This window comes from Argentina anserina, chromosome 5, assembly GCF_933775445.1.
Source record: "Argentina anserina chromosome 5, drPotAnse1.1, whole genome shotgun sequence".
In the NCBI taxonomy this organism is placed as follows: domain Eukaryota; kingdom Viridiplantae; phylum Streptophyta; class Magnoliopsida; order Rosales; family Rosaceae; genus Argentina; species Argentina anserina.
Window position 1 is genome coordinate 7899300 of NC_065876.1, and position 25727 is coordinate 7925026.

At 36.4% G+C, this 25727-nt stretch overlaps 2 protein-coding genes, 2 non-coding genes and 1 pseudogene across 4 annotated transcripts; 3 read left to right on the top strand and 2 right to left on the bottom strand.

The window, feature by feature from the left end:
• Nucleotides 1-194: 194 nt before the first annotated feature.
• On the top strand, nucleotides 195-4184 carry LOC126796430 (glutamate--cysteine ligase, chloroplastic-like; annotated as a pseudogene).
• A 2139-nt stretch (nucleotides 4185-6323) lies between these two features.
• Nucleotides 6324-8551, top strand: LOC126796420 (tubulin beta chain-like). The gene is made up of 3 exons (XM_050523246.1): nucleotides 6324-6815; nucleotides 7142-7411; nucleotides 7687-8551. Exons 1-3 carry the CDS (start codon nucleotides 6422-6424, stop codon nucleotides 8355-8357), a joined length of 1335 nt encoding a protein of 444 aa, XP_050379203.1. The 5' UTR covers nucleotides 6324-6421; the 3' UTR covers nucleotides 8358-8551.
• Nucleotides 8552-8660: 109 nt separating this feature from the next.
• TRNAF-GAA (transfer RNA phenylalanine (anticodon GAA)) lies at nucleotides 8661-8733 on the bottom strand. Its single transcript has one exon. It is a non-coding gene; the product is annotated as a tRNA-Phe (tRNA).
• Nucleotides 8734-10911: 2178 nt separating this feature from the next.
• TRNAC-GCA (transfer RNA cysteine (anticodon GCA)) lies at nucleotides 10912-10983 on the top strand. Its single transcript has one exon. It is a non-coding gene; the product is annotated as a tRNA-Cys (tRNA).
• A 2579-nt stretch (nucleotides 10984-13562) lies between these two features.
• On the bottom strand, nucleotides 13563-20569 carry LOC126796101 (serine/threonine-protein kinase BSK7). Its single transcript, XM_050522865.1, has 11 exons — nucleotides 20254-20569; nucleotides 19447-19645; nucleotides 19147-19364; nucleotides 18393-18528; nucleotides 17610-17743; nucleotides 17400-17505; nucleotides 16689-16774; nucleotides 16168-16356; nucleotides 15634-15789; nucleotides 14803-14916; nucleotides 13563-14375 (listed from the first exon to the last, which is right to left on the bottom strand). Exons 2-11 carry the CDS (start codon nucleotides 19526-19528, stop codon nucleotides 14130-14132), a joined length of 1467 nt encoding a protein of 488 aa, XP_050378822.1. The 5' UTR covers nucleotides 19529-19645; nucleotides 20254-20569; the 3' UTR covers nucleotides 13563-14129.
• Between the last annotated feature and the right edge of the window lie 5158 nt (nucleotides 20570-25727).

Sequence of the window (25727 nt, forward strand, 5' to 3'; positions counted from 1 at the left end):
ATCTGCCAGAAATGTGATTTCAGTCGTCTCAGCATCCGATGACACCGACCGCGCGACCATGTTTTTCACGTTTTTTTTGGGATGAAGTGGTAAAGGACATTTGTGTATGGTCTACACGAGAATAATTTTGCAATATTTAGTTCTCATTCGATCATTGATTCTTATCTTAAAGTAGTCTTGGAACAATGTACGTGTCTAAATAACGAACATCATTTTTCTTGTCAAGAAACATCAAAGAAGTTGATGCAGTGTACAAGCAATGGCACTCATTTGCTATACGAGTTCATCATACTACTGCAGAAACATTGGATTCTCTTCCTCTTCTTTGTATTCTACTGCTACTGCTAGGAAGATACAGATTTTGCATATAGACAATGTCGCAGCACAGAAACAAGGGCGTTTAGTCCAGTCCTATCACAGAAGATGCTGTAGTTGTTACAAAGCCGCTGACGAAAGAAGATCTTGTAGGCTATCTTGCCTCTGGACGCAAGCCTAAAGAAAAATGGAGGTAACTTTATATATTTCAGCTTACATTTACATACGTATATGTAAAACTTTATCATAACTGCTGGTAAAATAGGTAACTACTAAGACCATGCACCCAATATATTGATCAGAATCGGCCTGTAACATGAGAGGTTTGGCTTTGACTCAAAGAGTTTACGTCCTTTGCCATACCAACAACTAGCTGAGCTGCTAAATGAAATTGCTGAGAGATTTGAGTGGGAGAAAATCATGGAAGGTGATAACATTATTGGACTCAAACAGGTACGAGTACTTGTGTTCTTTGATTTTCACCAGTGTTCATTATATTCTATGTTTTAGATATCTTCTGATGTATATACTATTTTTTGTTTTTTGCCTCTGCAAATTAAATGGCCCATTTCGAAATCTTGGTAGTTGATCTTCATATATTACTATATATATATATATATATATATATCATTGATTTATATTTTAGAGAGCAGGGTAAGCAGAGTATATCACTTGAGCCTGGAGATCAGTTCGAGCTTAGAGGTACACCTGTTGAGACTCTGCATCAAGTTTGTGCCCATGTCAATTCACAACTCTACCAGGTCAGTTTAACTAAGTTTTTTTCAGGAATTCACATGCAAGCTATGGGATCACCCTTCAAGCATAAAATCTATCAGTTTGTTCTTATATATGTTCCGTCTTCAATAGGTCAAAGCGATTGCAGAGGAAATGGGAATCGGATTACTTGAAATTGGCAGTCAGCCGAAATGGAGAATTCAAGATATACCTATGATGCCCAAGGTATTGTTTGATTCTCTTACAAATCATATAGAAGGGCATCATTTTAAAACTCAACCTGTGAGGAGCAACATGACCCTTTGTTATTTCTTTTCCTGTAAATGTAATATCTATGTTATATTGGACATCTGTATATCTAATATATCCAACCTTTTGACATATTGAAACAGATTGCAACAGCTTTATTTGCCAATTTACCTTTTACTGATGGAAAGCCAAATGGGTTCCTAAGCATGAGAAGGTTTTCATAGTTTTATAATGTCTGTCATGTATTCTACTAATATTCTTTCATGCAGCATCTGTATCTAATTTTTCGGTCAGTACCTGATACTTTGGTTGATTCTTCATCCTTTGTAACAGTTAAATTTGGACCGATACTGACAACAATCGCACCGGCATGCTTCCTTTTGTTTTTGATGACTCCTTTGGGTAAGATCCTAGTCTGTACTTATGAAAGAAGTTCTGTGGTTTCTTCTGACTGGAAGTTTGTATCTCAGAATCCAAGTATTTTAAACAGTTGCAACCTTTCTAGTGCTAGGTAAATTTTTGGTTTGAGAAGAGAGACTAGCCACAGTAATTATAAGAAAAAAAATGCACTAAATCTCAATTCTTCTCTCCAAATCCTCTATCACTATTTTTTTAGTTTCTTTAAAAATAATAATTTAAAGTCAAAACTCGAGTTGACCTGCCCAGACCGCCTGGACCCCCCTAGGGTCGCCTAAGCCCGTTCAGAGTCCGCCTAAGCCACCTAGGGGTGGTCAATTTTTAGAACATTGGCTAGAATTGGTGAACTGGAGTTATGGCTGGCATTTAATCAATCCTATGTAGAAAATGATTTTGCATAATGTTGGAGAGTGATTTGGATTTATTAGGTTACAAAACATATGCAAAGATTGCACCGTTGTTTTTTTACTACTGTTACTGACAAGGTCGCACTGGGATGCTTCCTTTTGCTTTTGTCAGCTCCTTAGAGTAAAGATCATAGTTCTTTCATTTCACTTTTATTTAATGAACGAATTCTTCTTCATTTCTGTTTATATGCTTGCGTGCTTTATTTGTTACTGATATATTCAGATTTGAGCGGTATGTGGATCATGCTCTTGATGTTCCCATCAACTGTTTATCGGAAAAAGAAGTGTATGACTGTACTGGAATAACCTTTTGGGTATAATCATCTATCTGTAGCTTGTGTCTTTCGTTGTCTCAATCTACTGTCTACTTACTGTGTCATTGTAGATAACTTGATATATTGAATATGATGGGGAATATATCCTGAGGTACCAACAATACATTTATAATCAATCGTCAGTCTATAATGTTAATTTTTTCTGATTATATATATATATATATATATATATATATATCAGTCTATCAAGGGTGAATCTTCACTCTGAATTTATATAATGAAGTTCCAATTTTAGCACAATTTTCGGTCAAAAAATTTCATCACAAGTGATTCAATATTTAGGTATACTATTCAAGATCATCTCTGCAAAGTTTCATTCAATTTGACAATGGTTTGAGCTTTCAAAATTGAGATTTACATGAACGGTTTATGTTGAACAGATTTGTTCATTGATTTAATATAATTTCAATATCTTAACGATAACGGAATTTGATGAAACTTTGCAGAGACGATCTTGAATAGCATACATAAATATTGAATCACTTGTGATGAAAAAATTTGACCGAAAAATGTGCTAAAATTTGACCGAAAAGTGTGATAATATATATATATATATGTGTGTGTGTGTGTGTGCACGCGCGCGCTGACTAATAGTATATTTTCGCAACGTTGGTCCTTTTTCCATAAATTCAGGTCAAGCTGAAGAGATACTTGGAAATGAGGGGTGCTGATGAAGGGCCTTGGGAGAAGCTTATGTGCTTTGCCTGCATTTTGGGTAATAAGGTAACTAATTCATCTCTTACTTATTTTACTTGCTTTCTACAGATACAGCCATATATACAAAGATGAAACAGAATTAAAACAGATGCACATTACTGATCTTGAGTGGTTAATGATCAAGTAATCGAACTGAAGTAATACGGATGGTGATTGTGTTTTTCTTTTTAAATTTCAGGTCGGTTTACTGTATGATGAGGTTTCCTTGCAGAATGTGTTAGACATGATAGCTGATTGGACTCCTGAAGAGAAACAAATGCTGAGAGATGAGGTGATAAACAAATGTTAACAAAAATGTATCATCCTAGCATTTACCAGGGATGGATTAACTTAATAAGTTTCGCATCTAAGTGTGATTTTTCTGAAGCAGGTTCCGAGGACTGTTCTAAAGACACCATTTCGTGAAGGATTACTCAAGCATGTTGCCGAAGATGTGGTAAAGTTTGCAAAGGTAAATTTCTTTTATTGCTGAAGTAGTATATATGCATGTGTCTGCATGAAATAAGAGCTCATGGATCGTATGTTCCTCTACAGGATGGCCTAGAAAGAAGAGGTTCCAATGAATCAGGGTTTTTAAACTAGGTGGAGGAGGTTGTTATAACTGGTAATGACACGACCTTTCTAACTTCGTTCTTTTTTTTTGCGGAAAATATATATGGTGTTTATTCACAAAGTTCATATATGGCAGGTGTAACACCAGCTGAGAAGAAGCTGTTGGAATTGTATAATGGGAAATGGAAGAAACAGATAGACCCGGTTTTTGAAGAGCTACTATATTGAATTGAAGTTGGCATGGGCACTTCAGCAGGGTCATTTTGTGTGCGAATTTGCTGAATTTCTTGGATAGCTTCAGTCAATGGATACAAGGGAATGTGATTTTAGTTAATCTGTACCCAGGTTATGTTATGAAAGCTTAAAATAAGTTCAATCTTGGTTGAACCGATTTGTACAATCTAAGGGCATGCCGGAATGATCCTTATGCTAGCTTTGTTCATCTATCCTCTATATATAATTTACAGAATGAAACAACAGATTGTTCCTAGTCTTGTAGTTTTTAGCTCTTATAAAAAGATTTATTATGGGACTCCTCGATCATTCAGTGTGCAGGATAGGTTATAAGTTGCAGAGGTGGATTAAACCCGTCTCCATACTTTGTTCAGATTACAAATAGCCAAATAGGTGAGAATGAAACCTTTGCACCTATAGACAAGACACAATCACTGTTTGCAGAACAAAGAAAGTTGGGAGGGAGCTGATTCCAATATAGAGATGCCTGAACGTGCCACATATAAAATATCAAACACAAATTCACAAGAGACTTGCCATCTTCCACAAGTGAAAAGTGTTAACTGAAATTGAAAAACAAATCTACAATACTTGGTTAAAAATCTATATAATGTGCTTCTGTTTCCTTCATAGTCATGTTACCATATTTTGCTTTGTCCGTTCATTCTTTTGATGCTTGTGATTGATGAACTTTGCATATATGATTCGTTAACTTATATTGTCAATTCTTGATGTTAAATGAGTAGAGGAAGACAAAGGGTGGAAAGATAATTCAAGTGCAGCTGTTCCACCTGGTGTGATGGGAGTTCTGTTTTGTATAGAGGGAACATCCAACTCTTTTTGGTCTTTACTCATTCTGGAATCTTGATGATTTTTTTTAAAATTATTGCTCCAACTGGAATCATATTTCTTAATATTTGTATTGCTGATTATTGAAATAGACTACTCAATACGGAATTAATTATTCACATTTATTGGTAGGTATAGATTATCAAATAAGACCACCGTCTGGCAAGTGAGACATATTTTCACTTAGTGGTTGATGTGATGAGCTGATGATCCATGAATGCATCAAGGTTGGTGTGGGTGTACCTTATTTTCCTAATCTTGATTTCAAATACTCTAGAAATCATTAAGAATAACCCATGGGAAAAGTACCCTGATTAAATGTGTGAAGATTAACAGTGAGAAAATTGGATCCCTTGTGTTCATTATTGGATTTCTAAGATGGTCTTCTTAAGATTATTATATGTTGGTTACTGTTGATTAAGTATAAGAAGGACCAACAATTAACATTGGATTCCAAGAAGCCAAGCAACTAGTCCTAGTGGGGGTGTTGGAGAAAGATTGGCAAAACAAAACAAATATTGGACAGACCGACAATAATTGTAGTTTCACTGAAATTTTCCATGACTCCAATAATTGTAGTTTCCTAATATTCGATCTCTAATATATTGCACACATGGTGTAGATACAAATTGGGCGAAGGTGACAGGCTTGATTTGAAATTAACATGAGGGTTATATGATGTGGATTCTTTCGACAATACTGAGCATATTGGGATCTTAACTCACTTCCTTATACTGACATGATCATATAAAAAAGTATAGTCATATTCACTCAGAAGCATATATAGTATGATTTCTTCTTCTTGTGAGGAAGGAAGATCATAGTAAATTATGAAATTTAAATAAAAATTACATTGCCATTGACCTTTCATTTTGAAATGTTCATTGAAAATGTGAGTCCCCCTTAAGTCTTTAGCTAATAAAATTTTCGAAAGAAGAGAAATCATCTTATTTATTTTCTTGAGGTTTACGATTATTTGGTACTATAAAGATAAAGATAAAGATAATATTAGTGTTATCCAACATCGATTCTAAGAGGAACATGTACGTGAATTAATGTGCGTATTGTTGTTATCATATCTCATGTACGTAGCTTCGAATATATAATTCTCGATCTTTCGATTACTACATCACATTCATTAGTGGAATACTCAACATCAACGACTGTGAATCCTCTAATATGAATGAATTGCTACACAAATTAGGGAGAAGCAAACAAAATTACACCAAATGAAGAAAATATTGGGTGCTTTTGGAATCTTGTTTGTGACAGAAGTAATACGAAATGGAGAAGGGATGGGGTTGATATAGTTGGGATCGAATGAATGTGGCCAGAGGAGCAAGCATGAATCTTGTTGTCGGCTTCCTTTATCCAGCTCACAACTCTTGTTGGGAGCTTTGACATGCCTCTCTGAACAAACCCACATGAAATTATTAATTGGAATTTTGTTAAAGTTTCAACTGGTAGCACACAAAATATCATAAGACTTGAAGAAGGAAAGCTTCAAAACAAAGCCTAACACCTACAAAAAGGGCCATTCCTCATTCCCCATTTCACAGTTTCCAACTTTCCACCCTTCCCTTTAGCCTTCTAAGTTTCCGATACTCGAAAATGAGAGAAATCTTGCACGTTCAAGCCGGACAATGCGGTAACCAAATCGGAGGCAAGTTTTGGGAGGTAATGTGTGATGAGCATGGAATTGATCCAACTGGAAAGTACGTTGGGAATTCTCATCTTCAACTTGAGAGAGTCAATGTCTACTACAATGAGGCTAATGGTGGTCGATATGTGCCTAGAGCTGTGTTGCTGGACCTTGAGCCAGGAACTATGGACAGCTTGAAAACAGGTCCTATTGGGAATATATTCAGGCCAGATAACTTTGTGTTTGGCCAAAATGGAGCTGGAAACAATTGGGCTAAAGGGCATTACACAGAAGGAGCGGAGCTGATCGACTCTGTTCTTGATGTGGTTCGCAAAGAGGCAGAGAATTGTGATTGTCTGCAAGGTAAACCTTGAAACTCCTACAAGTTAGAGAACAAACTCAAAATCGTTGCTCTAGCAATTCTACATACACCCTAGAATGTTCAACCATAAACGTTCATAATGTGTTCGAGAAGTGTGTGCCATTTAGAGTTCATGGTGGTTACATTTCATATAGTGAGATCCGATGATAACTTCGTAGTATTCAATAATTTAAAAACCCTTCATTTTCTTCTTCTGAAGACTTCTTTTGTAAGGTATCTGTAGAGATCTATATTAAGCAATATGAAGCATTAGGAGTACTAATTATGTGAGGGATATCAATCAATTAATGGGAGTGTTCTGTTACAGGGTTCCAGGTTTGCCATTCCCTTGGAGGTGGAACAGGGTCGGGAATGGGAACCCTTCTGATATCAAAGATCAGGGAAGAGTACCCTGATAGAATGATGATGACTTTCTCAGTCTTCCCTTCCCCTAAAGTCTCAGACACTGTGGTCGAGCCCTACAATGCCACCCTCTCTGTTCACCAATTAGTCGAAAATGCGGATGAGTGCATGGTCCTCGACAATGAAGCCCTCTACGATATCTGCTTCCGAACTCTCAAGCTCACAAATCCAAGTTGTAAGTAGCTTTCTTAAATTTGCATCAGATATGCATATTGGTATGTAGTACTGTAGATGTCTAACAAGATATTAAAGCTCGATCATCTAGCTAATACTACCATATTGTGTTACTAAATATCAATTTAGATCATAATTAGTTACATGAGTGATCCGCATGAATCTATTATTAAACATATTGATGATGTATATATTTTTAGATGCATGAGTTTCATTATAATAAAATTTAATGTATTATGAGTAGGGTTTTTTACTATCTGAGCCTACATTTTACAGTCGGTGATCTGAACCATTTGATCTCCACAACAATGAGTGGAGTCACATGCTGCCTCCGCTTCCCGGGACAACTTAACTCCGACCTCCGTAAACTTGCCGTGAATCTCATCCCTTTCCCACGCCTCCACTTCTTCATGGTTGGTTTCGCACCGCTGACCTCCCGCGGCTCCCAACTCTACCGTTCCCTCACCATCCCTGAGCTCACACAACAAATGTGGGACGCCAAGAACATGATGTGTGCCGCAGACCCCCGCCACGGCCGATACCTCACCGCCTCGGCCGTGTTCCGTGGCAAGATGAGCACAAAAGAAGTTGATGAACAAATGATCAACATACAGAACAAGAACTCCTCATACTTTGTGGAGTGGATCCCAAACAATGTCAAATCAAGTGTGTGTGACATTGCCCCAACCGGGTTGTCCATGTCCTCCACGTTCATCGGGAACTCGACATCAATTCAAGAGATGTTTAGAAGAGTTTCAGAGCAATTCACAGTCATGTTCAGGAGGAAGGCCTTCTTGCATTGGTACACTGGTGAAGGTATGGATGAAATGGAGTTCACTGAGGCTGAGAGTAACATGAATGATTTGGTTTCGGAGTATCAACAATATCAGGATGCTGTGGCACAAGATGATGAGGAAGAGTATGGAGAAGAAGAGATGGAGAATTGAGGACAAAACTAAGTTTTGGGCTGGGAAGAAAACTCAGATATAATTTATCATGCAATGTTATTGGATCTATTGAGCTTAATTTTCAGCTTGTGCTTGTTCTTCATTATCAATAAGGGGGTTCATTTGTAATCTGTTCATGGGGATTTGTTGTCATCGTGATGTTGTGACTTGTGAATATATGATGGTTGCATTTATTAATGTAATTTGTCATTGTGAATTACCTCCTATCAGTCTTATGGATATAGGAAGGACTGAAGGAGTAATGGCCAAAAGAAGGGGGGGGGAGGGGAAGCAAAAAAATCATGCGGTGAAGGTGGATCGAACACCTGACCTTCAGATCTTCAGTATGACGCTCTCCCAACTGAGCTATCCCCGCAATTATTAAATTCGTGGTTATTAATGATCTCACAGGTTGTTGGTGGAATTAAGGCAAATTATAAAAATATACAATCTCCTAACTTATATTAAAAAAAATGTCACTACTTATAAATTAATTATAAAAATATTATCACATTTAATTGAAAATTAAAAAAAAAAAACCAACAAAATTAGAAAAAAAAGTCACTTTTAAAATATTTTTCTGGACTGTTTTGCCATTTCTCACTTTTTTTCATTCTTTTTCTAATTTCGGCCATAACTTTCCCGTCTGACGATAGATTTTGACGAAATTGGTACCGTTAGAAAGATCTCGCTCCCCTATTTCATTTTATATACTACCCACTCCAAATCAATTAACCATACAAGGCGCAACAATAATCGCAAAGGATTGTCGTCATCGAGGGCAATGCTCCAAGCAATTCTGACGAAACCAAAGCTCAAGGTTCCCTAATTCTAGCTATTCTCTTCATTCTGAGCATAATTATACCAATCTCATTTGAATTTTAATAAAAATTCGCATGTCACACCTACTGTCACAACCACTGTCACAGACACTGTCACACTACCTCTTACACTAACTGTCACAACCGCTATCACACTACCTATCACAACCGTTGTCACATTACCTATCACAGCTGTTGTCACACCCGCTGTCACATTACCTATCACAGCTACTTGTCACACTCACTGTCACACATGCTATCACACTACCTATCACACCCGCTGTGACACTATCTATCACACATGTTGTCACATTTTTTTATGTGATTATGTTGTGACAAGATGACGAAAAAGAAGAAGAATAAAGAAAGAAAGAAAAATGACTAGAAATAACGAACTTTTGTTTACTGTTATGTGAGATTGAACTTCTCAAATAAAGTTATACGATCCAAATATCGACATTCATGTTGTCGTACATAATATCACCAGTCACACTACCTATCACATTACTTGTCACAACAAAAAATTAGTGTGACTGATATTGTGATAGGTAGTGTGACGGGTAGTGTGACAAGTAAATTGATAGTCATTACAAGTCACAATGCCAATCACACTCGAAGCTGCACTCTCATGGAATTCCTGTTAACCACACAAGCCTTTTGAATAATAGCCACTTTCATTCTACCCACATATTCTTATTCTTGTTTGTTGTAGGGACGTGAGATCCGGAATGGATTTCTCAATAATGGGAAGCCTATTCAACTTAAGGAAGGGTAGGAAATCACCATTACTATTGACTATAGCATCAAGGGAGATCCAGATACCATTTCCATGAGCTACAAGAAGCTCGTCGTGGACTTGAAGCCTGGAAACACCATTTTATGCGCCAATGGAACCATTACTCTCACTGTCTTGTCTTGTGATCTTGTTGCTGGCATTGTGAGGTGTCATTGTGACAACACTGCAATGCTGGGTGAGAGGAAAAATGTCAATCTTCCTGGTGTTGTGGTCGATCTTCCCACACTAACAGAGAAGGACATGGAAGATATTCTGGGATGGGGTGTTCCCAACAACATTGATATGATCTGGGCAGTTCTCCTCCGTCTTGCCCCATCTTTTTCTTCATGATCCGCCTCCATTTTGTCCCTCTCCGACCTCCGATTTATCTCTTCCGCCTCCCCGCTTTGGTCGTCGAGGTTCGGTCAGGATTTGAAGCTCATGTATGTTTTTTTTTCGGGAGATAATAAAAGTTAGTGGCAGCGTGTAAATATCATGAAATTCAAGGGCAACGCTTTAAGCTTTTAGCAATTCGATTTTTTTTCTAATTTTGAAATCTTTCATGACTTTTTTCCCATTTCATGTGTAAATATAGATTTTTTTATAAGAAGCCCTTGAAATTATAGATGTATTATTATTTAAGCGTGATCGTCATTCTTCAGTACTAAATTCTCAAAAAGGTGACTATTACGTCACATGCAAAGAAAACGAATGATCAAGTTCACAAGACTACTATATGATATGTTTGATTTTGTTGTTTACATTTTTATCGTTTACTAATATATGACATTGATTTTCACTGGAAAAAAAAATCTTTTACTAATAGACGTTTTCGATGAGTTACTAACAGACTTAATGAACTACAAACCGTTATTTACAATCTTGTTGCAATTGCTAAATCCTTGGTTTGGTGTGAAATATCATACTAAATTACTAACGACAGTTGATATCAATAATTGGGTCCATAGCTCAGTGGTAGAGCATTTGACTGCAGATCAAGAGGTCACCGGTTCGAACCCGGTTGGGCCCTTTTTATATTTATTTTTTCTTTTTTAGCCTCTGAGCCGGGTCTAATCCTACCGCATGTTTTTATCCAAAGAAGAATTCGAACCTCTGACCTATTGCCGATATCGAAGCAGCGTCCTATGGGTTTCCTTTGAACGGCTCATTAGCAATCCATCCAAACCACACCACATGGGTTTCCTTTCTTTTTTAACTATTTTCACAATTCCCATTTGTTTCCCATGTTTTTAGTTCCTTTTAATTTGCTCAACTGATAACGTAATGCTTCAAAAGCTGGAACAGTTTGTTGGAGATAAAAACTAAACCATAATATTACACATAAAATCTTGATAATACAGTCTCGGCAACCCTAGAATTGATCCAATATATGGCCGTCACTTTCAAAAAGGGTTTTGAAATATAGGCTATCCAGAACCCTAGCTAGAACATAATCACCGATCTGTACGTTCAAGCCGATCGATGACGATGAAGACGAACCTGATCTCAACAATATGCTCATGGCTGACTGCTTGTTTCGGCTACAAACGAATAGATGAAGACAATGATGATCGTGAGATGTGGACTAAGCAAATTTCAAACGACATCCTGCGATTGATTCTGCAACGCCTACCTCGCCCAGAGTACCTCCAGCTGCGTGACGTATGCCCTAGCTGGCGAGCACTGATTGATAGCACCTCTCCTGCCTCTCATCAACTTCTTCCATGGCTTGTACTCGATTCTAACCATCTCTTCTTCCTCAAACACGGTTGCCTTGTTAGTGATGACCGTAAAATTCATGGGATGGACGGCCACAATGTGTAGGATCAATTCAGGGGTGGTTGATCATGCACGAGTGTTTTAATATGAAGCACTTCTTCAATCCGATTACAGGTGACCGTGTATTGCTTCCTTCCTTGCATGGAGAAAGAAAAAATTGTTGCCTCATCGGTACCAACAAGGCGGGAGCACTGTTATGTGGCTAGCCTTAATATACTCTCCGGACGTTTGGCCTTTTGTAGGCCACTGGACAAATCATGGACTGCCATTGAAGTGTTCGAACCGGATACTGAGAATGTTCTCGTGTTTCGAGATGTGGAAGTAGTTGCCGGAAAACCATATGCTGCATTGCTGCAACTGCCAGTGCATTGTAATTTTTGATGGTATTTGATGTCCAATTAAGTGGGGGAAGTTCCTAGCTATACAGCTGAAAGGTTAGTCATGCATAACCCTAGTGTTGGTGGGAGAACACTTGGTAATCGGCTCTATTTTCCGACTTGGTACTTGGTTAAGGATTCTGGATCACATAAATTGTTTCTCATTTCGGGTGAGGCTACTGTAGTAAAACAGGTGACTGAAGGATTTCAGGTATTGAAGTGGGAGCACTGTAACAATAGTGGTGGTGCTCATCAGTGGGTAGAGATTGTTGACCTTGGTAGTCGGATGTTTTTCCTGAGCATGATTAACGGCAAATGCATCTCTTCCGAGAGAGGTTCTCGTGATAAGGCCCCTGAAAGAAATTGCATCTATTTTGCTTTTGATTGGTATTCTACTGAAACAAACGTTGTGGTCGACTTTGGGGTGTTCTCCATGACAAAAAGGAGCGTGGAACCCTTTAATTATCCTATAAAGCATGCTGATCGAGCGTTGAATTAAATGGTGTGGTTCACACCAAATCCTTGGTAGCTAGCTAGGTTAGATTCGTAAGCTTATTGTTTTGCAGTATGATCTATCTGTACATTGGGGAGCACAAATGGAATTTGGATTATAGTCATTATACTCCACTTTTATAGTACTGTTATCTTCCTGTTACAATCTTTGTCTCCAAAATCTTTCAATCAATTATTTTCTTTATCTGTTGTAATAAAACTTAAATATATATGAGAGTACGGCTAAGCAGTAAGCAATTAGCCCTGCTGTTCATGACTTTGGTCCATATGTTCGTCTTATATTACGCTTTAATAATTTTCATATTCAACAATCTAGCAAGGCAGTGCAGATGAAATCAGCGAAATCGAGGCGTATGGTTGAAAGCTCCCACCGGTGGGATAGTGCTTGTTGATTGAGATTTGAGACTTTGATAGCCTTGATAGGAAACCGTGTTGGTGTTATAGTTCGAGAATCTGGTGTGAACTAACTTGTACAGGTAAAATGTGATGAACCCGGAACACCCCAAAGCACTAGGAAGCCACTCGATTGTGTTCTTGCTCAGTCCCTCAGTCCGGTAACTTTCGGGACTGATCCCTTGCTCCTAGCAAACACAGTACCCCACCTTCCCCTGCAATAGTCGACAAAGGACTCGGAGCTTTCTGTAAAATCTAAATTGGACATAGTTTATGGTTCAGTTTCAGTTCTCAAAAAAAAAAAGGTTCAGTTTCAGTCCTCCTTAAACCAAATTAAAAGATGGTTCCAGTTTCTGCATGCATTTATAAGAATGGAAGTTCAGATCTACATGACATGGATTCAGCCAACCCCGTAGGCCGTAACAGCCCTCCAAAATTGAGTACTACTCAGACAGACTTGTAACAGACCTGCAAAATTGAGTACTACTCAGACAGACTTGTAACAGACCTGCAAAATTGAGTACTACTTATAGAAAGACTCGGTATGAATTCCACAATAAGAAACAAATTTTATTAATGAGATCTAACAAAACATAAGCAGCTGACTTCATGTCGACAGGAGTGACCATGACAAATGGCACTGTACATAAATTACAACCATGGTCCATGGCAATATAGCAATTTTCCTATTCACCCAGTCAGTTCAACAATATACGATTCACAACTGTTTGAACCAATTACAAAAATATAATGTTCCAAAGGCATCATAGTAATTCCCAAGATAGTTGTATTGGAAACAGGTAATGAACAACAATGAAGGGAACATTTGTTGTAAACGAAGGAAGTGTACCGGTTACTCCCACACCAAAGAGACCAAACCAACCCATCCAATAGTATTGCAAAAGAATGCTTCAAGATCACAATTAATGAACCAGCCACGCAAATTGAAGATAAAGGATCACTTCCGCGTCACCTATCTTCAAGACAGAATTAGTTTGAGTCTGATCAAGTTGCCAAAAAATTGAGATCCCTGTGTCTGCAGTCCCTTGCTCATTTTTCAAGAAAAGTCCAATAAAAGGAAAGAGATTCAGGTTTGATCTCCACTACTAAATTGTCAACCAGTTGTGTTCCTTTTAGTTTCAAGTACGCAACCCTCTCTGAGGGCTACTTGGGCCTCATCATCCCTTCCAAGTGAAAAAAGAGCTGCAGCTTGCAAATAGGATGCAATGTGCCAAATAGGCGAAATCACTTGGGCTTGAGATGCATCATTCAAGGCTTCCTGTGGCATTTCACTCATGAGATAAGACAAACTACGGCGTGCAAAAACTGTCGGAGAAACCATGGTTCCAACATCAATAAACTGCAATTACATAAACAAATTGTCAGCTTCATGGCAAATTGCTCCCTTCATATGGGGAGATGCAACTATCAACCTTTGTGATGAGCCATAAACACTCCACATTATACAGTTAAAAGCAAGATACTTAAAGGTTGTACTGCAACTTTTCTGGAGGAAACAGCTTTTCCTTTATTCTTATAATAATTGGTATGCTTTAATTGCTTTAATTTCTTTGTTTCTACAATTTACGGATGCAAAATATGTTACTCATTATAGAACTAAATTTTGGTGTAGTATGATAGGTAAAGAGGAAACATGGAAATGATGAGATAAGTGGAGCTGTATTTTGGACTAAGGGCAAGGCATTCGAATAGTTAGGCCGACTTAGAAAAGGTGAATATCCAAATCTAGACATGTTTCATAAAAAGGGCAGGTAACAAAATCTAACCTGAGTATAGCAATCAATTGCAGCTCTAAAATCTTTATGCCGGAAAGATACATCACCCTTTTTCTTCGAGTTCAACGTCTCCTGCATCTGGTTGGTCCACATCTGGAATGAAAGCTGAAAGATAGAAGAGCATTCTAATTAGCATACCACAACCTAAAACTGAGCACGTATTGTAGTTAATACAAGTTCCACAACATAAGTAACGGCAAGACAAATGTGGAGTAGATAACAAATTCACAGAAAGCATAGTTCAATAACATAATACAATGGTTCAAACATAGAAGAAAATTTAAATTAGATCTAACAATCTTCTTTCGAAATGAAAGTTAACATTTATAAAAATAAAGAATTAATAAATTATGCACAAAACTATTAGAAGAATGCGCATACTACAATTAACAAGAAGCACATTTCACTTGAACCAGTGAACATAGTATTAAAGCTAAATATTAGATCTCAAAGCATCATCCTGAAATCTTTTTATTTTTCTGGCTAAAAATACATCTTCATATTACTGAGCAGAATTACTGATGGAAGGACCCACATGTGTCGGACCAATACATCGAAATACACAAAATTTGGATTTTATTCAAGAACAATCACTGAAAGATCATAAAAATAAAGAAACCGAAAAAAAATTGAGAGCATTACTATCGGAATTCAAGAAGAAACTAGCAGTCTAGCAACGTAATACAATGTAATAAAAGAACAGAACTGACAGATTAGTATAGTTGATTATGGAGAGAAATATCAAAAGCAGAAGGTAATTATGGTAAAAAAACTAATTGGTATACTTGGCTATCCTTAAAATTTAATATATCAAATACAGACCTCAGTTGCTGCCCCTTCATCATCCTTGTATCCAAGGCTTTCTAATATCTCATGGATGGCCGTCAAATCCATCCTCACACAAGCTTCACCAAGCGGTGATAGACTAGGTAAAGCTGCTGCACCATGCGGTATACCCATCAATACATGAGAAGGAACCTGCAGAAAAAATTATTTAAAACTCATCTAGATAGCCAAGTACTGTTCAACCTTCCATGATGCAGAACAATGACATGATCTAACATTGAAGCCTGGAACAAGTAAGAACTACTTATTTAACAAGTTAAATCTGTACATAAAATCATAAACAATAAAATGATGTACAAGGCTTAAGGAACATGTAACATTTTTCAAAACCTGCTTACTGGTAGTGGACTAGTAGCACAACCCACTGAAAAAACGGCATGACATATGCATCGTTAATAACCTAAAAGTTCGTATAGTGTCTGAGACTCTTACCAGGAAGGTAAAAGTTTGAATAGTAAAAAATAAATGCCAAAATTTAATGTGTAACAAGTCAAACACACAAAAACCAACCTCGGTGTCCTTCTGGAGAGGAACCAAAGCAGCAACTAATGACTTTGGATTAGGACGCTCTCTGGGTTCGTATTGCAAACATCGTGAGGCTAAACGTACTAATTCAGTTCCCTCATCATTTGTAAATTGGCCTTCCAAACAAGAATCTGTTAACATCTGAAGATTCCTATCCCGAATAAGGTCGAGTGCCTACAACATTACACAAGTGAATATCAGGTGTTAAATGTCATAAAACCAAAAAATGAGAACTACAATTTTTGCCAAAATTACTCTTACGATAGAAGTCACATGTATTTTTAGTGTTACGGAACGCTGGAACCCCTAACCTTTACAAGACTTCAATGACCAGGATAATGGAAAGCAACATTCTACGTACAACTCATGAATATAATTTTGGAGAGTGAGAGTTCAGGGAACATTAATTGCTTTATCATAGTTACTCCACAAAGTTCAAGAATGGTGCACATACTAAAACCACATTAGTACTTTACAGCAAACTTAACAGCATAAAAGACACTTACATGGCTTGGAGGGATATGTTTTCCACTTAGAAGGTCGAGCAAAAGGGTGCCAAAGCTATACATTACACTTTCCGCAGTTACTCTCCCTGTATACAGATGATATATGATATTCAGAAGAATGTAACAAGTAAGCATCTACAATTAGACTTGACAGAGAATATTCATTGGTGATGAGGATTCAGAAGCCACTTGGGTATATATTAGACATATATATAAGAATATAAATAACTATAATATATCTGCCAAAGATAACAATATAGTGGCAGCTTTAGAACCAACAGCAACAAAATACATAATTTATGTATGTGAAACAAGACTGATCCAGTATAGTGCCTTCACCTTTACCATGGAAACATAAACAGAACCAAGGTTGGCAGGTACACAAATGTGTGGACACAAGTGCGAGTGTCTATTAAGATATAGGAGATTGGAGTTCTAAAAAACTGCCCTTTTGAGAAATAGCATATATACACATATCTGAAATTCTGAATACATTAGCCCTACTTCATTGAACAGTGTATAAGTATGCAAAGTTAAAAGTAAATGTCGGCCAACATCAACAAGCTAAATCTTAGTCTACATAAGTACAAGGGGGTAGGTGTGAAACCCTTTGAATCCTCTCTTTTTTTAAGAAAATAAATAATAAAAACAGTAACAATCAGTGTATTCATCTTGTTGAAGCTCAGAATATTTATGTTTGAAGATACATACCTGTTCTAAGATACTCAGGAGGAGTAAATGCCAGATTTGTACTGTAGCTTTTTCCATCTCTACTGTTTTTCATCATACCAAAGCATGAAAGTCTAGGGTTCCCCTCCTAAGGAATGGTAAGAACAATTCATATCAGATAAAAACCAGAATACAGAGATAAAAACTGTGTTGTATCACTAGCTAGATAAGAGAGAATGAAGAGGTACTTACATCATCAAAAACGATTCTATAAGCATTCAAATCATGATAAAGGGCACGTCCTCTACTTGTACAATATTCAAGGGCCTGTGCGAGATATAAAGCCACCCGTAACCGCATTGCCCACTTCATGGGTTGGGTTTCCCCTGAGTAAATCAAAATAAAAGTCAATACTGAAGAGTTTTGTCTTCGAATAACCAACAAGTTGAACTAAATAGGGGTGACATGGAATACCATGTCAAAGAGAGGAAACAAAAAGTCTTAATTCTTCAACTGAATGGAAACTAAAAAGTTGAATGTTAAAACCAAAGAGAAGTCCAGAGACTCTGTAGATGAGTACGTTTGTGCGTGGTGCCTGACCCACAATAGTATTCCAAAGAACAGATGATAAGAGGCTTTTAGACATTGATGGGGAATTTGAACCAAATGTGTTGTCAAATAAGAAGCTACTGCTTCTTGAAAACAGAAGTGAACATAAAAATCATAGCAACTGAACTACTACCAATAATTTTGTATCTTATGTTTTGTGACATGGATCATAAATATCCTAAGCTCCAATAGTGCTGAATGACAATAAGAGGGTCATATGTTCAATGGTATGTAATACCAGATATTTAAAAAAAACACCACGCTTGCTAGATAGAGAAACATATACACTCAACCTCATATATATATATATATATATATATAGATATAGATATATATATATATATAGATATAGATTTTCCAACACCACTGAGAGCATACTACAGAATCAAAAACAAAAGTTGAAGACAGAACAACTAATGAACTTACAATGAAATAAATGCTTTGCCAATGTATCGTTGGGCATATATTCAGCAACAAGTAACCTCTCATCACCTTCACAACAACAGCCAAGTAAATTTGCTAACCGGATGTTGCGGAGCTGCCCAACAGACCTTGCTTCTTCCTAAAATTGAAACAGTGAGGGTCAGAGACCATGAACTATAAAATAAAATAAAAATTAAAAAAAAAAAAGGAAAAGGGGAAGGGGAAGGTTCTCCTGCACTACTGAGATTGCAAGAAATGCAAGATAGCATACCACAGATAATGACCATATATCAACTACCATCTACAGAATCCATAAAACGAACAAGATAGTACACTAAAGATAAATAAATATGCATAGATGCAAACATCATTAACTTACATTTCAATATATTCCAGTTTTTTTACATACCACAATAAATTATTTGTCTAGTAGTAAACCATACTACCGACTATTCAAAAAAACCATACTACAGACTCCATTTTTTGAATTAATTCAAATCAATAGTTTCAGTGATAGTTTATATATTCTGTGTGGAGAGGGGAATGAACTATTACCTACTGTCCAAAGAATTAGATTATTTCCATATCACAACATATTGAGTTTCTCTTCCTTTAATAAAGTCTTGTTTCTCAGAAGAAAATTTATGAGTACTCCCAAAATTAAAACACAATGTGGACAAATATGTAAATGTGGATCATTGAAATAAAAATTTCAGGTATAGTGAGATCAGAATAATCAAAGTCAAAGCATGCTTACCAGAAATTGACGAGAATCTGGCCAAGCTGATCTATTGAATCTTTTGACAGCAATCCTTTTTTGATTGTCGAGCTTCCCCTTGTAAACAACATTCGGGGCTTTCTCCCCATGTTCAGAAACTATATTCTCAACAGCAAACCCTGATGTTGCTGTCCGAAGTTGCTCAATTGTGAACTCATGAAATGCAGGCAAATCAAGTTCATTTCTTTCCTCATTTTCTACAAAAGAACAGCAAACTAAGACAATTGCAAACACTCTAAAAGTCATGAAAAGGGACAGCTACGTTATAGATTCACTTACCCACACTCTGGGCCTGAGAAGCTGATAGAGTAACTAGTGGACCTCCACAGCACGCATAGAGCTTCGAACAACCACACCCCATCCCAACACCAGAATTCAACAGAAACACTGAAAATTCCAACGCTTCAAATCTTTCTAAAAGTTTGCAAACACAAAACCCTCATCCACCTCAATGCCAACTCATTGGACCCTTACTTACCTGTCAAACATTCATCACCAAGAATCTACAATCAGATAATAAACCTCAAAATACCCATCAAAGTCCAGCTCATTCTCTACATTACGTGGAACCACCTTTAATAATTCTCTACCAAAAAAAAATCTTTTTTGTCACAAAACAGCTTCTTTCCAATGCTCCTTTCCGCAGAAAGCAAAAGATGCAAATCCCAGACCAAAAAAAAATATCAAAGTTTCAGGATTCAAGCCAAGGGACACTATAGTCCTCACACTAATGAACAACACAGATAAACATACCCAAACAACACACAGTTAACCAAGCCATGAACAATCAACACACCCCTAAATACTCAGCATTTCAGCTAAAACAAAACCAATCTCACTATGATCCAACCTCCAAGTCAAATTGAGTCAACAAACAGCAACACACCCAAATCCCAATTCCCCCAAGGCCCAAACACAACTAAAGCTCCCTCCTTTAAGCACAAACTCACTTACCCACTACCCAAAACCACACAAAACAAACACCCTTTAGCTCAAAATCAAAGATCAAACCAAACCAAAAGCACACAGAAACTACAAAAAAAAAAAAAATGAAAGAGCATACTTAAAGATTGAAACTTTCATTACCTAAATGAATGAGCAAGACAGAAAAATTGCCTTCAAGAGTTGGTCAAAGGCAATGAAAGCAGTAGGAGCCGATTTTGCTTCGTTTCTTCCTCTTCCTAGTGTTATTATATTTCTATATTTTGCTCTTTTATTTCTAAATTAGGAAAAAGTATAAATATAGAAATAATAAAAATGTGAGCTTGGAGTTTTGGACAGTGAGAATTTGAAGAAGTTTGAATCAGAAATCGTGGGTCGTCTTCTTCGCTGTCGTTTCGGTGCTTTGGCTTCTCTGCTGGTGATGACTGAAATTTCCAGAGCTTTTTAGATTTAGATGACAATTTTATTTATTTTTTTTGTTTTGAAAATTAATTAATTTGGGAGTTTGATCGGTGGGTATTGCTGTGGGTATGTGGGATTAGTCTTTGCATTTCTGTATTTCCACCGACATTTTTTTTGTGTGGTTTTCCGACATACCCCAAAAGTCCCAAAAGACAAAAACCCGAAAAAAAGGAAAAAGAAAAATAGAAACGCATTAATTAGAAAATGAAGAACAACATTTTTATTCTAGAGCAATGATCTTCGAAGAGATAGTGTTCATAGTGATAGTGGGTTAGGCACCGGAATGAAGTATAGTGGGTTAGAGCAAGGTCAAGTTTTTTGATGCAACTATAGCTTGAAATAGTGGCGTGGAAAAATGATTACCAGCTGTTGGTACTTTCATTTGATTACTACATATGAAAACTACTTTTATTTTAAGATTGAATTTGGGACTTGTTGTACTTTTTAACAGTTAGACTTAAAGTGAGAACTATTTTTGGTCAGTTAATTATGAAATTCATGTTTAACTACCATTGAATGTAAATCTAAATGTAAGGATAATCTTTTTAAAATTAAGTTATTTTGTTTTGGGTTAATTCCTTCTATGATACCTAAAATATAGCTACTTGGACAATTTAGTACTTGATGTATGAAAACAGACAATTTGATATCTGAAGTTCTCATTTGTAAGCCATTTTGGTATCTCTATCAATTTTGATCATATTTTTAGGCTTATTTTCGTCATTCTAGTCTTAAACACATTAAATTCACATTTTTCTTCATTTCTTCCTATAATTGCCTCTCTTTGGAGATAATTAAATTGATATATCTAATTCACTTAACATCTACTTCGCATATATCGAAACTATTTTTTTTCTTATTATACTTATTGTATCCTAATTATTTTTTACAAAGAAAATTTATTTTCTTTATGCAATTGTAAATTTTTATTAAAATATATTTTTTTAAATTACTTATAATTAAAATTAATTTAGATTGATAGCTACATTATGAAAAATTATATACGTAAATCATCACAGATACTAAGTGGATGAGTTATCAAATTTTTAGTGATAATTTAGAGGCAATTTGAAGGTATTATGAAAAAATGAAGTAAAGTAGAGATAGAATGACGGAAATAACCCTGAAAATATGGTCAAAATTGACATAAGTGCCAAAATGGCATAAATTTGAGAACTTTAGGTACCAAATTGTCCGTTTTCATACATCAGGTACCAAATTGTCCAAGTAGCCAAACATCAGGTATCATAGGAGGAATTTACCCTTTTGTTTTCACCCCTTGGATTTACATCCAAATGATCCAATGATAGTTGAACATGAATTTCATGATCAGCTACTAACTGTGTGAAAAGAACTGTATTTTTGGGTGGTGCTCTTTTATTCTTTTATCAAGTTAATAACTCAAATGATACGGCAAGTAGTAAGTCAAACTCACAATATCTCATTTACGAAATAAGATTATAGACTCATATAATACTATGTTTATGGAATAACTATGTGATAATAGATGAATTAAGGATATGCAAGTACAAAATATATGTGAAAAAGAAGTGTGGTAATAGCATCACCCCTGTTTTGTTTGGAGTTTAGGCAAAGTGAGAGTTTACTTATGCAATTTTGCTGGTACACATATATTGAAGTAAAACATGTATGCTTGCAATAACTCTATCTCACCACATCATTTATCTCTATATTCATTTATATGTTCTGTTGTCATAAAATGTTAGGCACTAGCTTATAACTAGGATTCTTAATGCTCGAGTGGCAGCCAATGGCGGATCCAAGATCTAAAAAATGTCTAGGCTAATTGTAAGTGTAGAAAAAATTCAATGAAATCAAAGAAATAAAAGTAATAGATTATGCTCGAACAATCAAAGTGATTGTGTCAAGCATAAACAATTATTGAAGTTGCACATTTATTCATCAACTACTTAAACCCGTCAGAAGTAGGCCAATCCTCATTTTACTTAAACCAACGTTCCACTTCATTCTCTCTCTCTCTCTCTCTCTCTATGTTCGACATTTCGACAGAGGCATAGAGCCTCCACTGATACACCGCTCCAGCTCCATCTCCATCGTCACCTCTTGTCGCCGTCTCAGCCACCCAGTGACATGCATCACCACCACTAAATCCTCCTTCTTCTTTACAAAACCATATCAGCAAGTCTTAGCTTTGTCCTTGTTTCTCCAAATTGGAGAATGAAGCCGAGCACCAATCTCCATTGATTCCAGCGATTTCTTCAATTTCGATCGGTCTTCTAATCCTCTCTTTGGGTCATATTGTCGATTTTGTTTAAAGCCCAATTCATTTGATAATAAAGCAGAATTGCATGCCCATATGCAAAGGAAACCAAAGCAAGTAGCCATCTAGCATTATTTCAATTTTAGAGCGGAGAACCATCATTTTTCGTGGATTTGGATTTCAAATTTGAGAATTCATTACACAACCCTGCTATTGGATTATGCAATTAATAATCTTTTTAATGGCATGGTGTACGTTGGAATCATATTCTAACCCTATACAATAACTAGTTGTAACTTAGTTTGAATTTATCCTACAAACTCATAGATATGAAAGTGTTGGGGTCGTTGCCATAATGGACTCACGGGCTCCAAATGATTTGAGGACTGGAGGACCGGAGGACTTGAAGGTTTGAATTAGTTGAGAATAGCCGCATATAAAATACTTGGGGGAACATATATATATGTATGTACAGGGCTTCTCGGCTACAGACATCCACACCGTCCACACGGTGCGGATTCGGTGATTCCGACCACCGGCGACGCGTAACGACGGCGCCGACCAGCACAACCGCATTCTCCTCCTCCCGGTGCTCTTGTCTGTGCTGGCCGGAGATGCAGCGCTTGATAGGAGCACAAAGTGTGACATTCTTAATGTGATTATGCCCTATTCTTACTCTTTGTTACCTCTTATTTAGTATGTTTTAGTTTTTTTTTTGTATGAATAAGTGTCTAGGTAGAGCTTATATCGATGATGAGTGAATTGATGATGAAATCGTGCTAAGTGTCAAGAATCCTTGTTGAGATATGATTCCTTGTTCGAGTAGGATTCATTTCCTATTTCTTTATTTCTAACGTACTTATTCTTATTAAGAAATACAAATTCATGTTGGAGAAGGAAAGCAATCCTAGTTCCACAAGGAAAGAGAAGAAGATACACTTAAAAGCCCAATTCATGCAAGAATCAAAATGCTGTCAACATTCGTAGTCCAACTTCGATGGGCTCCCCTGGATAGCTCTGATCGCATTAGAAGACATACCTTATATGAATAGAAAGATGTGTGAGTCTAGTTTCTGTAGAATTTAGAATCAAATCAATATCTTATTCCTACAGGGAGATATGACCGAATCATTACTCGGAGGTCCAATGAGTTTAGCGAAATTATCTCAGCCATTGATTTGTTTTTGATCCAAGGGCTATGAGGGAAACTTTAGACCTTGTTTCTCCTGTATATAGAGCACAAATATGTATCAGAATCTCCATAAATCCCTTCACCAAAGAATGTCAAAGAAGGCATGCAACAAATTAATGAGAAGAGGTAAGAAAATCAAAGAAGGCATGCAACAAATTAAATGAGGAGAGGTAAGAAAAATCAAACATGGCTGCAGCAATTAAAGACTTTTACTGCCTCCCTAATTCAAAGGAAGAAATTTGTGCAAAATAAATCAACATTAAAGGAGGAAGAAGATATGCAATTAATGTCCAATCCTTATAGAAATCAGAATTCTGGCAGTGCAGATCATCCAACTTTGACGGGCTCTCCTGGACAGCTCAAAATGATTGAAAAAATCCATGACATATGGATGAAAAGCTATGGGAGTCTATTTGCAAATGCCGTTTGAATCAACTCAATATCTATTTTCTAGAGAAAGTTATGGCAAGGACAATGCACAAATATCAGATCTGCCGAATTGAGAAAATTTAGGAAACCTCAACCAATTTGGTTTCAATTTTGTGGACTTTGTGGCCAGCCTCCCTTGGGTTTCTTCTTCTATATATAGCATTTCATTTCCACATAAAATGATCATCAACCTTGCTCACAAGACTTGCCAAAGCTCTGTCCAAACATTTTCATTCACCAAGCATCATAGAATCCGAATTCACCACCATTCACCATATTTTCTGTCCAAAGCTTGGGAGCTTAGGATACCATATTCTTGAAGATCTTGTGCTACCTCTGTAAGGAACCTTGGAGGAGAATTATAAAGTGTAACTCTATGATCTTCATGTTTAGTTTTCGGGTTTTTATGTTCTTGGATGATTTATGTTTAGGTTTTGTTAAAGTTATTTTTATTCTTGTCTATGAGATATTTGTAACTTTTGAATGACATGATGAATTAAGGTTTTATGCCATGAGTTTCTGTTTATTTATGTTCTTAATTCATTTTCGGTGTGTTCTTATATTGCATGTGTGATTAAGACAAGTAGTTAATGTCGCATATGTTAATAATTCCAAGTTAAAAATGATTTTGATACAAGTAGTTGATTAATTGTTTGTCCCCTTTGTTCCTCCACTGAATATGATCTTAAGTTAGACATTGGATAGGTGCTTTAAACATGTTGATTTCTCTTTGTGATACGTAATTGCATGATGAATTTGTATGTTAGATTTCGTAGTAAGACAAGTAGTTGAGCTCGATAATATCCATGTATTAGGAACAAAGTAGGAACTTGATGCATGATCGAATTTAAGATGAACTATGATACTTACGGCATGAACATGATTGAGAGTAGATTTCGTTACCTTTGTTCTTATGTTAATTGTTTGGTAATTGCTTATGTGTTGGTTGGTTGATCACATGTATATATTAGTTTAGGTTTATTTTATGTTTGATCCGAAATATATCTCAAATCTTTAAACTCTTATGAATTTATTGTTAAATGTTTGTAATTCTTTATCCTGGTTGGATCCCCGGTTTGTAAACGATACCCTCTTGCTTTATACTACTAACGATGCTTACATGGTTAATATTGATCTCGAGTAATCGAACCGATCAAATGGCGCCGTTCCCAGGGATCCATCTGTATGGATCTCTAATCTTTTAATTTCGAATTCACTGTTCATATCGTAAATTTCTATATTATTTTCTTACTTTGTTCTAACATATAGTAATTTTATCTTAGGTTGTTATTT